Below are 16,634 nucleotides of genomic sequence, written 5' to 3'. Positions count from 1 at the left end.
GAGTCTAAGAGGTAGTTTAATTGAGATTCAGTTGTTGGGTAAATACAGACTTTCTGCCAATGTTAAGATGGTGGCCCTTTCAAAGCTGTAGTGCAGGTTATTCATTTTTTTTGTCTGGGAAAATGGTATGTTGAGGGCATACACTCCACAATCTCATCTGCCTGTGATGGCTACAGAACAGCAACCCTTTAGTTAAATGCAAATTTTTATTTTAGAGATGTAAAAAGTCAAATACAAAGGGGCTCACAGGTCAAATTGTTTCTGGACTTCTGGAGGCTGGAAGATGAAGTCTCTCTCAGTGGCCTCAGTTGAGGGACATTCATCCTCTGCATCCTAATTAAGGCAACAAAATCAAAGCTCAGCTAGAACACATTCCTTAATGTCCTACAGACCCAGCTGAAGCACTTTTGGCACAGCTAAGGTCTCATCAGAAGCAGAGCACCAGCAGACTGCATAGCACCTACCTCAGCACCTGCTACACCCATATTCAGCATGACTCACACTTACTTCATTGAAGTACTTCTCGATGAGAGCTTGCGCAGCATGGTACACTGCATCATTCTCATGATTCTGCAACAGCTCAATGCGATCCAGGCCCCCCACCTCCTCTATCAAGAGGCACAGTCTGTCCGTCTCCCCCAGCTTGGCTGCTGCCTGCATGGTGGAAAACATTGATGTTGAACTTAAACACCTTACTGTGTGTGTCACATCCTGCATTGTCCACCTCCTTACCAGAAAGATGTTGTTGATGGCATCCAGGATGACCAGGATGGTCTTGCTATCCTTGATGTGCAGCAAGTTAAGAATGGCTTTCAGGCCACCACTCTGGACCAGAGTGACCACCTGCTCTATAGTGCCCCCACTGGTATAGTTTGTAATAGCCCAGACTGCCTCCCGTTGGGTTTTGAAGTCTCCCTGTCAAGTGAGACACTACTGAGAACATGCTGCAGCTCCATGTCATCTCAACCCTCAAGCAAATGCTCCATAAGATGACCACTGCCATAATTCTGGAAAACTCTTGCATCCATTAGATGTGCTCAGTCAGGGCACCTCCCCAGCTCACATTTTTTAGCAGGTGGATAAGCGGTGGAAGCACACCACATGTGATGAGCTGCTGGATCTGCGAGGAGGGCCCTGCAGCGATGTTGGACACAGCCCAAGCTGCCTCCTTCTGTACACTGGGTTTGTGGTGCCGCAGCAAGCACGGCAGCACTCCCAGCAGGCCTGCATCAATCGCTACCTGCGTCTGCTGGTCTGAGCCGCTAACGATGTTGCCGACAGTGCGCAGTGCTGGGATCTGCCAGATGGGAAGATCTTTGTGAAGAACAGCTATGAGCCTGCTGTATGTGCACTGTATTACATCAATAACCATCAGTGTGATATGGCATAACTCAGTGCCCCATGTCTGATCCATTACCACCACCGTCAGCTCTTCAGACTCCAGCAAGGACACTATGCGTGAAACAACGCCAGTTTTAACCACGATGTCAATGCGGTCGTTGGAACCATCTGTGAGGTACGAGATAGCCCAGCAGGCATCTGACAGGATGTCTTTATCGCCGTGGTGAAGAAGTTGGATGAGGGATGGAAGGAGCTGTTGGACGGCTGACACCGGAGGGAAAGGGTTCTTGTTACGGCACAGGTTTGACAGTGTCCACGTCAGGTTGCGCAGGTATCCCACCTGTGGGCACAGGATACCATGCATCATAGCATGGCCAGGTAGTGTGGCAAGAAACTGAACATGTCACCTACAGGTGTGTCTGGGGTCAGCCGTGCCAGTAATGCAGGGATAACATTGCATTCAATCAAGGTGTCCCGATAGGTTGGCCCATCACCTGTAAATAAGCAGAAGTCAAAGCTAGTTAAATCTAGCAAGAAACCACATGCGCGCACGCACACTTTCTGAACCACTTGTCCCATACGGGGTCGTCTGGTATATTACAGATGTCTCATGTTAAATGTTTAAGTCAAATTTCAGAATGTAATAAACCAAAAAAGTCATTACCATTTACTAAAGTGTCTGACACCAAGATCTGTGGTCCTACATCCAGCTTTTGAGTTTGTTACAAAGGGCACCAAAATAAAGGTGTGGGACCACTTCAGTTTAACAACTGTATTCCACAATGAATACAGTTCATGTTTGTTCCAGACTATGGGCAATCAGTAATTATGAAGCAGTCAATCAGCATTTAATTGTGAAATAAATTTAAAGTTCTATATCCTGCATAACATCTGCAGGATTCATCTCCATCTAAGACTACACAGCTACTTGTCCAGGCCATGGTGATATCCTGCCTTGACTGCAACACTGACTTCCCTGCTACCAAACCTCTACAGCTGATACAGAATGCTGCTGCATGACTTGCCAACACATCCCCACTTCCCTCCTTCTCTCTGCATTGGCTTCCTATAGCTGCTCAGATCAAATTCAAGACTTTGGTTATGGCCTACAAAAGCATAAATGGAACTGCTCACTTGGTGGTCCCCTGCACAAAAGGTCCAAAAGCAGTAAGGTTTTTTTTGTTCTGGCTCCAAGGTTGTGGAATGACCTCAGGACTCTTGAGCATGTCTACATTTATAAGGGGTCCTAGAACTCACCTCTTCCAGACTTCCCTCAGTCACTAAATGACTGAGGTCATAAGTGTTCATGTTCTATAACAGAACTGTAACAGCTTCTTGCAGCTATACATGTAATGTCAGCATCACAAAAGTTAGGAATGTGATTAGCAATTGATATTTGTATAAACCTTTACGCAGCCTCTTCATGCACATTGGTTCAAATTGTGGAAAGTAACTATTTTTAAAAATAGTGTGTCTGCATCCAAGTCTTACATTTAGATTTATTAATTTAGCAGACACTTCTCCAAAGCAAGAAATCTTAGACATTTCTTCCTGCTAATGGAATGCACACATTGTACAACTTTGGAGAAAAGCATTTGCTACATGAATAACTAAATTTAATTTGTTTGAAAATTTATTGTAGGTGTGATGTTTTAACAGAAGCCAATATAATTACCTTAATTGGGACATTGATTTTGTAGATGCTAAAAGTGGGACAAGCTGATGCTTACTGCTCACTCTTACAGAATTAAATGGTAAGGAACAAGGACTGAATAGAAGTTTGTAGGCTCCAAGTTCAAAACTGAACATGTTACACTGTCAGTGACTGGCATCTCATCCATTGTCCACCCTGTATATTTCCAGGATAAGCTCTAGACTACCAAGACCCTGCACTAGAGAAGAGGTTGATAGATGTTAGACTCCACTTTATCTGGAATAAATCAAGAGGTCTTATGTAGCTTTTAAGACTTGGTAAAAGCAAACTCATTCCCAGGTTATGGAGTCACTAGTATACATCCAGACTAGGATATGTGAACAGATTTCTGAAGCACAGCTTGTCTGACTATTTTCCTAGCATCCATTCCTGTAGCCACCTGTAGGCAGGACGTACAAACGGTGACATGTTAGAAGCAACATGGTGGGAAAACGGCCAGTAAAGCTGTTCCAAGGGAATGGGTTTGATGCAAGATGCAGATTCACTTTCACAACAGGAAGTTGAAGCACATCTTACCAGCAATGTTGCCCAATGCCCAGACTGCCTGCTCACTGATGTGCAGCATGGGTGAAGCAAGCAGCAAGATGAATGCTGGCACAGCCCCATGCTCCACCACCTGCTGTGTGTGCCACGAGTTGCCCGAGGCGATGTTGGTCAGGGCCCACGCCGCCTCGAACTGCAGGCTGGGCTCATCGTCTCGCCCCAGGAACTCGACAAAGCGAGACAGAAGCCCTGCATTGATGATCTCTTTCAGAGGAGGGTTACGCTCACGGGACAGCAGCTTCCTGCATAGATGCAACAGGTCAGCAATGAATAAACATGTGATAAACAGAAATTAGACACCAGGCACTGATCTGCTGGTCATGCTGTGTGGGGTCACTTCCTCAGATGGTTTTATAACTGGGTCCAAAGCAAGAGCCAAAAGCCAACAGCAAAGGTGCATAAATGTGGATCACCACTAGTTTCTATACAGTGCTGTTAAAGGGTTACCCTGAGCTCTCAGTTCTCTGGAAAAACAGCACTGTTGACTTACATTTAGTTTACACAAACATGACTTGCAGTGTTAAGCTACCTACAATTATTTACCCATTTATACAGCTGGGTAATTTACTGGAACACTTTGGCTTAGTATCTTACTGAAGACTACTACTACAGCTGGAAGTGGGATTTGAACCCACAACTTTCAGGCTTAAGGGCATCAGTTCTAGCCACTATGCTACCAGCTGCCCCCCTGAATTACTCCTTTATAGTTGTCATTGACCTACACTGGTCGATAATTCTTACCCCATCATACCCTGAGCAGGCCACTACAGCAGCAGGGTGGCACCCGCCATTCACCACACCTACAGGTCACGTGTGGGTCACACCGCCATCTCAAGCCCCGTAAGTTTCACTGCGCCACAAAGCTTTACACCCACCCGCGCGCTACCGCAACTACTCGAACCCGGAGCAGCGCCTCACCTGGCCGCCTGACAGCCGCGACACTGGCGCTCTTTACAATCGCTGTTCACGTCGCTCACGATGTCCTGGATGGCGGCCGCCGTCACCTGAGGGTGACCGCCAATGTCACGATGAAAAATGTGACATGAAAAAAATGTATTTCGTTAGTCATTTAAAGGATAATATCGCCTCAGGAAACGCGCGGGAACTAGAGCCCGTGACAAAGATGGACGGATGAAGCGCGCGAACGAAGGGCGCACCTGCTGGCTGTCGAGCGCGAGCTCCTGGTCCTCGGGAAGCGCCGAGATGTTGCGCTTCTTCAGGATGCTCTCGTCGCGATGCGCCTTGCGGAGCTCCACGCACACGGCCGCCCGGCGTTCGCGCAGCTTCTGCGGGACACACACAGAGGAGGAGGCGGCGGCGGGCGAATGACTCGTCGGCGGGTCGGCCCCCCCCTCGTGAACATGGAGCTCGAGCGGAACCAGTACACGACAGCGGACTCACCGAAGGGTCGCGGCCCTTGTTCTTGAACTTGGTCATCCGCTCATGGGCGACGTTGGTAGCCGGCATACTATACATAGCTAACATCGGCGAAACAAACACAGCGAGGGGCCTAAACTCGAAGAGCCGAGTCGAGCTGGTGCAGAAGCGTCAGTGTGGGACAGGACTCAGTAGCCCACCAGATGCGCTTCTTAACGGCAGAAACACGGGGTCCCCCCCCAGTCCCCCATGTGGCTCTTAAATGGCAGGAAGAGCTGAGCTGCAGGTGTTCTTGCTCACCTGATTAGAACACCACTCCTCCAACACCCCCACACCTTTGCACCAATACTGCTTCTCTTACAACTTTTCTCACTTACATTTTATTCACTATTTCATAAACTATTAAAACTGTCTTTTGTCAACTTTTGCTGTTTTATTATTATTATTATTATTATTATTACTAGTAATATTAATAGTAGAAGTAGTATTAGTAGTAATATAACAGGACACCGTAACAGGTTCACTGCAACACAGAGGCAGGAAGAGCACAAAGAGAAAATAGAAACATGCATACATAATACAGCCCGTTATGCATATTTCTATTTTCTTTGTCCATATTTAAAAAAAGGTCTTAAAACTCATCTTTTCTGGACTCAGGACCTCTTAAGTTCATGTAGGTATAAATGTTCATGATCAGATCAATCCTCTACAGAGCCACTCCTGCAACATAACATAACATAACATAACATAACACACACACACACACACACACACACACACACACACACACACATTGGCTGAAGCCACTTGTCCAAACCAGGGTCGCGGCAAGCCGGAGCCTAACCCGGCAACGCAGGGCGTAGGGCTGGAGGGGGAGGGGACACACCCGGGAGGGGACACCAGTCTGCTGCAAGGCACCCCAAGCAGGACTCGAACCCCAGACCCACCAGAGAGCAGGACCCAGCCAAACCTGCTGCACTACCACGCCCTCCCACAATGTAATCTAAATGTTTATATACCGTATATATCTCAAAAAAAAAAACCACTAGGAAGGTGATTAGGAATCCACGATATTCTGGTTAAGTTTTATGCAGCTGCTTCTGTGATGAATGTCAGTGCATATGGTGAAGGAAACAAACTAACTGTACTTAAGAATCACACATCTGCAGCTATGTTTCTTTCTCCTAAGTTAATGCACAAATTGTATTTGCTATGAGATGTACACCGCTTTGGAGAAAAGCGTCTGCTAAATGAATAAATGTAAATGTAAATGATACAATGGACAGGGAAAAAGGTTATAGTGTTTGGAATTTGTAAGGAGCTCCAAGAAGGAGAACAAATCTTTTACAATTCATCGGCGTTGTGATGCAGCTCGAATATTATCTTTGCAACGAGATCCAGCAGTGAGACACGTTTCATCAGCCTGCTGACAAAGGTGCCGTAGAAAATGGGGGGTGAACAGAGTTTTATTTTTATTTCCAGTAGTTTAATGGTACAATCGAGAGGGAGGAGATCATCTACAGCAGCACTGACTCTTCTGACTGTAAAATTCTCTCTTGTTCACAACTGCAGCGCTGGATGCTGCTGGATAACAGGTGTCTGAATCCTAAGTAATGGAAGCACTGGAAAATTTTAGTAGTTAGAAGTATCACTAGAATTAATAGTATCAGTAGAGTTGCTAGTATTAGTAATATTACTAGTGAAACACTTGGCTTTTCCCCCTTTGACTTGATGTCTGCTTGAGGGCTCACACCTGCTGTCAGGCAAGGCAGTTGAACTCCCTACTGAGGTAAAATAATGGATAATATGAAGAGGTTCTGTCTAACAGTTGCACTCTTCCTGAGTTCGAAAGAGACCACAGGTGCCCCTGCTGGAGAGTCACGGAATGTGGTAGGACATGGCAGAGTCTCCTGTCCTGCTGAGCAGGGGCTGCTTCTCCATTGATTGTGATGCCTCCCTTCTCTTCAGGTGTGGCTTTCGACAGGCTCGGGCCAGGGTTGTCACGGCAACGCCGGCCAGAAAGGCAACCAGAGCTCCGAGGATTATGGCTCCAAGAAGCCAGGGCCAGATGTGGCGGACCTGCTCCACGTAGGAGCCTAGGACCTCCTGGATAAAATACTGACCTAGAGAAATACGATGGGGAGAAGGCAATGAAAACAGGAGAAAAGATGAAGGTTGGGATGAAGGAGGTGAACATGGACACGGCAGGAGACAACAAAGGGAGATGAGGAGTGGCCAGTCAACCTTATTGATGAGATGGCTGGGACCATGTATGAAAACACATTGTGAGGGATCATGTGTAACATGTCAAAGTAGGGAACAGGTGAATGTGTGGAGCATGTGACAGAAACTAACTCACCTGGCTCCAACAGGTAGGCATAGTCGTACCCAAGCTCCTTGCTGGAGATGAAGTAATCGCCGTTGCGGTGTAGGGGCAGGAAGGGAACCATGAAGTAGCCATCATTGTGCCCGATGGGGGCATTTTCCTGAGGGAACTGGGTCCTGGGGGGCTGGTGTCTCCTCAGCCAACGCTCATAGATGCTGAGCAGAGGGACACTCATAAGACAGGACCAGGAAGGAGCTTGGATATACTCTATCTATCTATCTATCTATCTATCTATCTATCTATCTATGAATTATGGATACTTCACAATGTGTTATACTTGAGCAGCTGCGAGCCATTTCTGCAGTTTGCACTCTTGGTCAGACGTACACCTCAGTGGACGAAGACACGGCAAACAGACACGCCTCACCTGTCCACAAAGGCATGGTGGAGGATGAAGATGGGGTCATTGGCAGAGCCCTGCACCGAGGACATGGAGCCATTCATGAACACATGCAGCGAGGCATGCATGTGGAGCTCACGGCTGCTGCCCAGTCCTGTCACGGGATCCCCAAAGCCTGGACAGAGGTGAGAGGTCAAACTGCCAGTTAGTGTTGAGCAACTCCAAGATTAGAGGTGAAACTGTGACGCTGTAAAGAAGCCGATCCAGCAGGATGTATCGATCGATCATCTAACAGCAAGGAGGTATGGCACCTTCCAGTGTGTTCCGGAAGCTCATGTTGGCCGTTCTGTCCATGGCTCCCGTGTCGTAATCCGGAAGGCTCACAGTGAACTCCACGTCGGCCCAGGTGGGCAGTCGACTGCTGAATCCCCGGTCGTGGTTGCCAGGGTTACGTAGCAGAGGGCCCTCTGCTGTGCCATCACACAGCACTCCCCTGATGTTGTACTCAGGTGCAAGAGAGCAGATCACCTGTAGGGGGCAGCATGTTTTAGTCTTGTGTATTTATAGCACAGTTAGAACATACAGCCTAGATCAAAAAACCTATGTGCTCACTTCTGGCTTATTGTATACTCAGTAAGTTTTTAATGTGGGGGGACGCGGTGGCGCAGTGGGTTGGACCGGGTCCTGCTCTTCAGTGGGTCTGCGGTTTGAGTCCCGCTTGGGGTGCCTTGCGGCGGACTGGCGTCCCGTCCTGGGTGTGTCCCCTCCCCCTCCGGCCTTACGCCCTGTGTTACCGGGTAGGCTCCGGTTTGCCGCGACCCCATATGGGACAAGCGGTTCTGAAAATGTATGTATGTATGTAATATTCCAATGCCTTGCAGGAAAATGCATGTTAAGGAGTTTAAAAATGTAGGTTCACCACGCGTTTTGCCTGTGTATCTTATGAGGGTGCAGGGATGGATGTTCCATTTTGATGTTAGGAGGGCTAGATGTCATCCATTTCAGATCCTATTACCTGATACTCATCTTTGGGCTGTGTACTGAAACATATATGACAACATGCAAACTCCTCACATCCTGAGACAGATTCAAACCCATAACCTAGGAGCTGTGAGGCACCAGCACTACCTGCTGAACCATTTCCTGCAGTTACAAGTCAAATAAAACTAGCAGGGATATCGGTCAAATGGCAGATGTCAGAATATAAATGTTTATTTTAAAAAAAATAATATTATATCTTCTGTATACAGCAGAATGTGGTAGTATCCTGAGGGAAGGACATCATGGTGTGGGAGGTTGGATTTGATGACTCTTCGTCTGCTCTCCTCCTTATAGAATGTTTCCCAGAAGAGTGCAGAAGCGGTCTGCTCTTGGTGTGTCATGTGCATGTAATCTGAAGCATTCTGTCTGTATGATTGAGGTGTGGCTCTTCCAGCTGCCGCATCACGTGTTCTGTCTGCATGAGATGACCCTCAGGACATGTCCCCAGGAGGTTCTGACCATCACGAGGCCCGGTTGCAAGTCTCCTCTTACATTTCAACATTCCTTCATGATAACTACCAAACTAAAAAGCTTTCATGCAGCTTCTGAGCACTGCACCGCGTGAGAGTGCCCTCCTACGTGCATGTGTGTGCATCTGTGTGGGACGCGTGGTCAGCCCACTCCAGCAGTTAGGTAACTTTGCACGCAACCGCTGTAGGAGTGGGGGTTGTGGGGAACCTGAGTAGGACACGATGTATCCAGGGGGAGGCAAATTGATCGGGCCTTTACACGGGACTCTGGTTCCCCTAACTCCAAAGTTTCCTCACTCTGGACAAGTTAACATTTTTACTCTTCAGTTATTATTACATGCCTATCTATGTTTTCACTTATAGAAATGGAGTGAAAACTTTCTCACATGTAGAAGAGCAGCATTTACATCAGTGTTACATTAACACTCTCAGTGTTACAGTAAATAAATTTCAGTTACATTTGCTCTAGCAGTTTTACACTAAATCTCTGCTACTTTCACCTTACTCTATCAGTGGCAATGTTAGAGGCAGGGAACTTTTAAGCATTACTTTACAGGTTCGAGTCCCAACAGTGAGTGCTGCAATGAAACTGTCAGCCTTCTTCCACTAAGTGGAAGTTTTTAAGTAGCTTTGGGTACAAAACTAGAGCAATACTAAAATGTCATCATGTCGCCACCATACAAATCACTCATTAACAGGATTAAACCAATTAGCAAAATGGTTAGAGTATGGCCTGAGGGTGCAATGTTACACTTACAGGACTGTTTTGAGCGCACAGAATGGAGTGTACTTGCCGAAAACCACTCTCTAGAGCAATACATCTCATCTGTCCTGTCCTACATTAATTACTGATTGGAGAATGTAACCACAGTTAAGAAACTCCGTGTGTTCCCTAACCAGAAACCCAGGTTCACCAAAAAGACCAGGAGTTCACTTAAACAAAGAGATGCTGCTTACAGGGCAGGTGACACAGCAGCCTGTAGTTTAGCCCAGGCTAATCTAAAGCGAAGCATTAAAGCAGCAAAACTCAACCTTAAACTCAGGACTGAGGACAGTTTTAATAATAACAACCCCCGACATATGTGGCAAGGCATACAAGCTGTCACAAACTACAAAAAGAATGATGATTTGCCTATAGATAGTAATTTATCCATAGTGGAGGAACTTAACTCGCACTTTGCCCGCTTTGACAAAGAGAATCATAGTAGGAAAACAGTTAAGCCTGCACTGCCACCTGACCAATATTAACTGCCAACACAGGATATTAAGGAGGTTAGAAGGGTTCTGCGCAGTGTCAATGTGAGGAAAGTGGCCGGTCCTGATGGTGTTCAAGGACGTGTACTTCGTGCTTGCACCGACTAGCTGACAGAGGTTTTCAGCAGCATTTTTAACCTCTCCTTGACTAGTGCCATTGTTCTGACCTGCCTCAAAACTACAACAATTGTGTTCATTCCCAAACAGCAAAATGTGAGTTGCCTGAATGACTATTGCCCGATTGCACTTACGCCCTTGATATCCAAGTGCTTCGAGAAGCTGATTCTAGCACATAATAAAAGCATCATCCCTGCCACTCTGGATCAGTATCAGTTTGCCGATCAGGCAAACAGATGAACAAAGGATGCAATCAGCATCATCTTCCACACTGCCTTGGAGCACCTGGATGGGTCAAGCACATATGTCAGAATGCTCTTCGTTGACTTCAGTTCAGCCTTCAACACGGTCATTCCCAATGTACTGGTATCCAAACTCCACAACCTAGGCCTAAGCATAGCTGTCTATAGTTGGACTCTGGACTTCCAGATCAACCGTCCCCAGAACATTAGGCTAAGAAATCACACATCCTCCACTCTCACCCTGAACACTGGGGTTCCGCAGGGATGTGTTTTGACTCCTCTGCTGTACGCGCTCTTCACCCATCGCTTCTCGGCGTTTTGGCTAAGATCAAAGTGCAGTACCAGAGATTTTAGCGGGGGGCAGAGTGGAGCCTAATACAGGACTGTGTGTGGCATGACCGCAGCTTTTCTGGGGCGAAGCTTTACTCCCTCGTACGAGTTTATTTTATTTTTTAGGTAGCCTGCTAAGCCTTAGGTTAGGGTTTCGGGTGGCTTGTCCGCCATCTCTGCAGGGTGACGCAGAGATTTTGTTTCCAGTATTTTATACCAGATAGTCCAAAATAGGGTTTTCTTGGAAGACGTCGGAATCCCCTGGGGAAGATGACAGAACATTGCTAGCAGTGAGGATGGCGGCTAGAAGGATGCAAGCTTTGAAGAACACCATTTGCTTCCGCTGGAGGAACCGGGACGACGTCATCGGATTTCCTGAGTGGATTCCTTTCATTTGTGAGGTCATCTTCGGACTACTGGAACTTCCAGCAGAGGACATTTTCTGCATCCAGAGGATCTTTCGTTGACGCCAGGCTGGCAACCAGTTATTGGAGGGTGTTGAAGACATGTAGGGGGAGTGCTATGCATTCCAAGCTGCTCCCTTACTCCATCAAGCCACTCTGGAGGACAGATAGAAGAGTTGTGACTGTCCACATCTTCGACCCCTTCATGTTGGCGGACGTTGTGGCAGCTTTCCTGAGGGATTTTGCCAACGTCTTCCCTAGACATGAGGAAGACAGGGACCATCTGGGCATCTGGACTGGACAGAAATGCTTTTTAGTTCGTCTGCATCCCCACCCTGCAGGGATGGATGGGTATAGCCACCAGCCGGCGTATATCACCTTGGACATGGCAAGAGACTACCTATTTTATCTGGACCAGCCTCCCTCCTCTCACTTGTGTTTTGGCCAGGAACATACCGGAAGAACTTGTAAGACTATGAAGTGTCAGCGATGTTTGGAGATCGACCAACTGGCCAAAGACTGTGTAGGCCCCCCGTCGCTGTACCCAATGTGGCGGGAAAGATCATCTCTCCTGCAGCTGCTTGCAGTGCAAGTTGACCTATGTGGGGGTTGTGGGGGCAGAAGCGGTGCCGACGGGGGATGGGATTGGAAGACCAGCCAGCTTCCTGGCTTCTGGTGGCGCTGTGGAGCAGCGGGGAGTAGCGGCGAGTGCTGAGGTAAGAGAGCGGTTGTCTGAGGCCAGCGTGACACGATCATCTTCTTCGCTAGGCACTTCTGGGGGGTTCCAGGCCAAGGAGGGGAGAGAGACACACCTGGTCACATGGACAGGTCACGGGATTTTGCGGGAGTGACAAGAGGCACATTAAGGAGGCTGGGTTGATCTCCACTAATGCACTCGGGATGCTGGTTTTGACTGCGACTCCCCAAAAGGGCCAAGAAGATCTTTCCTCATCCTTAGTGGTACCCGATCATTCAGGTTTATTGTTTATTGATTTGTCTCGGGGGGGGTTTACCCCTAGGTTCAGTTTGTCAGGGCCTGGGGAAGAGTCCCACCTGACAGTTGTGGAGGATGAAGATTTTTGTTTGGAAAAAACTGTTTGAATGACTGATTTTTAATTTTTAGATTTTTGTACCATTTTATATTTAATAATGTTTTAAGTTTGACGTGTGTTGTATGAATGTTTATGGTTTTTAATGACAGAGTAAAATCAGAGTGTAAAAGTTTGACATGGGCGCTTGGGTACTTTTCTTGTGGGTGTAACATACATGTATTTTTTTGTTGTTTTTCTAAAACCACTTTAATGGTTAAGGGTTTTAAAATCCCACGTTTTCTTGTCATAGTGGATATTTATATTTGTTTTTAAACTCTGATGTTTTTCACCCTTTGTATTAGTAAAATGAGATGATATTTAGATGAGTGAATAAGCTCTGTCATGTTCATGATGAGAAATGTTTTTATGATGAAATGTTTGGATGTGATTTTGTGTTTGTGATTTGTGATGTAGAATTTTGGAGGGTTTTAATTTATTATTATGGTATAAAATAAAGTTGGGAAAAAAAAGCATTCTTCACCCATAACTGTCTACCTGCCGACGCAACAAACACCATCATGAAGTTCGCAAATGATACGACAGTCGTTGGTTTGATTATAAACAATGATGAGACTGCATACAGGGACCTGCATACGAAACCTGACAGCCTGGTGCATTGCCAACAATCTCATTCTTAACACCAGGAAGACAAAGGAGATTGTGGTGGACTTCAGGAAGAAAAAGAGAACTGACCCTAGTCCTGCGCTCATAACTGGTGAGGCTGTGGAGAGAGCCCCCAGTTTCAAATTCTTGGGGGTGAGCATTACAGAAGACCTCTCTTTGGCCACACATACCTCTACTGTCATTGGAACAGCGCTTCTATTTTTTGAGAAGACTGAGGAGAGCGAGACTGCCCCAGGATCTTCTTGTGAATTTCTATTGATGTACAGTGGAGAGTGTACTGATGTACTGCATTACAGCATGGGACACCAGCTACACAAGAGAAGACCAGAAGACTCTGCAACGGGTCATCAGGACGGCTCAAGACATCATCGACACATAGCTACTAGCAGTCAAAAACATTTATCTGTCTGGATGTCGGAGCAGAGCCTCCAAAATTATCAGGGACTCCACTCACCCTGCATAATAACTTCTTTAAACTGCTCCCCCTCTGGCAGGCAATAAAGAACAATTCACACGCACACCACAAGGATGAAAAAGAGCTTCTTCCCCAGAGCTGTGAAACAGCTGAACACTGCCTGATTTTTACCCCCGAAATACACACATACATTCAACTACGCACGCACTTTATTGTCTGCCTTTTATTTATTTGTAAGTCTTTTATTGTCTCTCCTACTGCCTTACTGGTCTACTGTATTATTTTGTTTAAATGGGTTAATTTTCTGTTTTTATACTTAAGTGTTTATGTTTTATATTGTTGTCTGAAGAACTCATGGAATACCACTATAATTTCGTTGTATTGCACAGCAGTACAATGACAGTAAAGTCTTCAATTCAATTCAATTCAATTCAATAAGGAGCTTTGTTCTGCTTTCTGGGAGGTAACCACACTTGGGTCATTCCGCTCACTTGATCCTACCACAATTCACCCGATCTTATTGAATCATGTTGGATCTCACTGGATTTTACCTGATTTCACTGGATATCAGTAGACCTCACTGGATTTCAGGTGACCTTATTGGATCTCTGGTTTGTGCTGAATCTCACTGGATGCTGCTGGATCTCACTGTATCTCTTGAGATTTCACTGGATCTTGCGTTGCTTCCCTACTCTGTGCAAATGCCTACACCTGGCTGACGCCCCAATGTACTTGTACAACGGCACGTGTGTTTTACCTTCCAGGAGGAGAATACGGAGCCAGGGCTGATGAGCTTTGGATCTAAGGGGCTCCTGCCTCCCATCAGCTCGTCTGTGCACACCTGACAGTCGCGCGCGTCCCTCCAGTCCCAATAAGGCACGGCAAATTCCTCGTCTCCCGTCAGCTTCTGGATGTGCTGTTCCCATAGGAGCAGGAAGACACGGTGCCAAGGCAGAAAGCCGGGGGCCCAGTGGCCGAAATCTGCATCCTCCCACACGTTGTTAGGGCCCCCCAGCAAAGCGGCCCGGGACACGTAGTAGTGCAGCCACACAAACAGGTCATAGACACTCACATTTGAGAACATGGGTCTTGAGCCATTGTCCATCTCGCGATACGTCCCCGTCACCATCACGTAATCCAGGCTTACGGTGTTCTTGGCCAGGTTCAGGTATGAGATGAACTTGTGCCTCTCAGCTTCTGACAAATGGAGCACGTTCCTGCGCACCCGTGGCCTCTGCTGCAAACACTGCTCTCCCGTGTAGCCGAACCTGCAGCCACCACAGTCGAAGCCCATGAAGTTTCCAGCACAGCGACATGTGCGATTGTAGAAGACCAGGGGCCAACGCTCCCTGTCATCAACTCCAGAGAAGGGGTACTGAGGCCCATTGCGGAGCTCCGAAACCACCACGTCTTCGCAGGACCCCCGGCCAGAGAGCGCCCCGCAGGCCGAGCTGTCGCCTGCCCACAGGGGGCAACACTGCTTGGAGCGCAGAGCCTCAGTGGTGATGCAGGGTCTTGGGAACTGCTGCTTTGAGGGTCCTGGAAGCAGGAAAAAAAAGAGGAGAGCGCTGAGCGTCAAGAGCAACATCTTCATCCTCCTTCACTGGTGTCGCATCTCTGTGAATGTGTGGGTCTATGTGTTTTTGTGTGTGAGGGCTAGCAGGAGTCTCAGTGTGTCACATAGTCCTAGTCCGAGCCAGTGTGAGCGAGTGTGGGAGTCGGAGGCTCCTGTACTCCATCTGTACCACCCTGTCCTTTGGACACTCCCACCACTGTGGGAGACTCCTTCATTGTTTTCTCTAAAGTTCCTTAGCACAGCTGTGGACTCATTGGCCGCTGTAATGTTTGTAAAACTATATTTTACATAAATACTTTTTAATTACACACATAATGGATGAATTACAGGATTTTTAAGAGCACCAAAAACCCCAAGAAATTCCTAAACTAGCACAATACGTTCTGTTTTACGTAAATTTATGGCACTGTAAAAACCAATAGAAGTGTGTTTATATATATAAAAAAAATCCTTCCCACTATCAGACAGTATGACTATTCTTGTACTCAGTGTATTTTCACTTGAAAGACTGTTGAAATTTATCTAATTTTGGGGGGTGCGGTGGCACAGTGGGTTGGACCGGGTCCTGCTCTCCAGTGGGTATGGGGTTCGAGTCCCGCTTGGGGTGCCCTGCGATGGACTGGCGTCCCGTCCTGGGTGTGTCCCCTCCCCCTCCAGCCTTACGCCCTGAGTTACCGGGTTAGGCTCCAGTTCCCCGCGACCCTGTGTGGGACAAGCGGTTCAGAAAGTGCTTGTGCATGTGTTTACATTTTATCACATTCATAAAGCTAAATGGAATTTTACAAATCTTTCAAACTGTAAAAACCAAACCACAATTAAGCACCGTGACCAAACTGTTTAACTGCCCTAAATCAGTTTTTAAAGTTATTATTACTAAATACTCTGTGTTATTAGACAATTATGTAGTTATTTCTAACAGCACTAAGGGGGGGCTGATGTAGATTAACGTAAATAGTTGGTGTTGGTGTCTATTCCTGTATATAGTCCTGTGTTCTGTTCTTATTGGCTGTTTCGCTACTTATGCTTAGTTTGCCATGGGGGTATTCTGTGGGATTTGAGGGGTGACCTCCTAACCATTGTGTGGAGCAGGGGGGAATAGAGTGACCTGAGGGAACTCTCCAGTGTTCAAGGACTGCTTTGTACTGTCTGAGATGTCTTGGTCAAGGCTGCTATTGAAAAGACATGTACACGATCAATAAAGAGCATTTTCCTGAAACCCTGCTCTCTGGCGGGTCTGTCTTGGGTCAAGTGGCTTCAGCCAGTGCATGCGCAAACAGCAGACCATTACCACAGAGAGTTCGCAGCCAGATTTCACAGAAAAGGAGAGGCTTTAGGGGCGCTGGCTGCTGACATCCAACTCCTGGCCCAG

General features: G+C 47.0%; 2 protein-coding genes across 2 annotated transcripts; both read right to left on the bottom strand.

Annotated features, from left to right (window-relative positions):
- Window positions 1-194: 194 nt before the first annotated feature.
- Window positions 195-5,295, bottom strand: kpna7 (karyopherin alpha 7 (importin alpha 8)). The gene is made up of 10 exons (XM_018734788.2): window positions 5,000-5,295; window positions 4,756-4,884; window positions 4,517-4,602; window positions 3,572-3,840; window positions 1,753-1,835; window positions 1,418-1,681; window positions 1,064-1,297; window positions 733-915; window positions 508-654; window positions 195-333 (listed from the first exon to the last, which is right to left on the bottom strand). The coding sequence occupies exons 1-10, from the start codon at window positions 5,081-5,083 to the stop codon at window positions 244-246; spliced, it is 1,569 nt and encodes a 522-aa protein (XP_018590304.1). The 5' UTR covers window positions 5,084-5,295; the 3' UTR covers window positions 195-243.
- A 1,558-nt stretch (window positions 5,296-6,853) lies between these two features.
- LOC108923732 (tyrosinase-like) lies at window positions 6,854-15,277 on the bottom strand. The gene is made up of 5 exons (XM_029250142.1): window positions 14,447-15,277; window positions 8,013-8,229; window positions 7,729-7,876; window positions 7,335-7,516; window positions 6,854-7,098 (listed from the first exon to the last, which is right to left on the bottom strand). The coding sequence occupies exons 1-5, from the start codon at window positions 15,275-15,277 to the stop codon at window positions 6,854-6,856; spliced, it is 1,623 nt and encodes a 540-aa protein (XP_029105975.1).
- Window positions 15,278-16,634: the final 1,357 nt, after the last annotated feature.

The sequence above is a fragment of the Scleropages formosus genome, chromosome 3 (genome assembly GCF_900964775.1).
Source record: "Scleropages formosus chromosome 3, fSclFor1.1, whole genome shotgun sequence".
NCBI classification, from domain to species: Eukaryota; Metazoa; Chordata; class Actinopteri; order Osteoglossiformes; family Osteoglossidae; genus Scleropages; species Scleropages formosus.
This window is presented reverse-complemented; position numbering and strand designations above follow the sequence as displayed.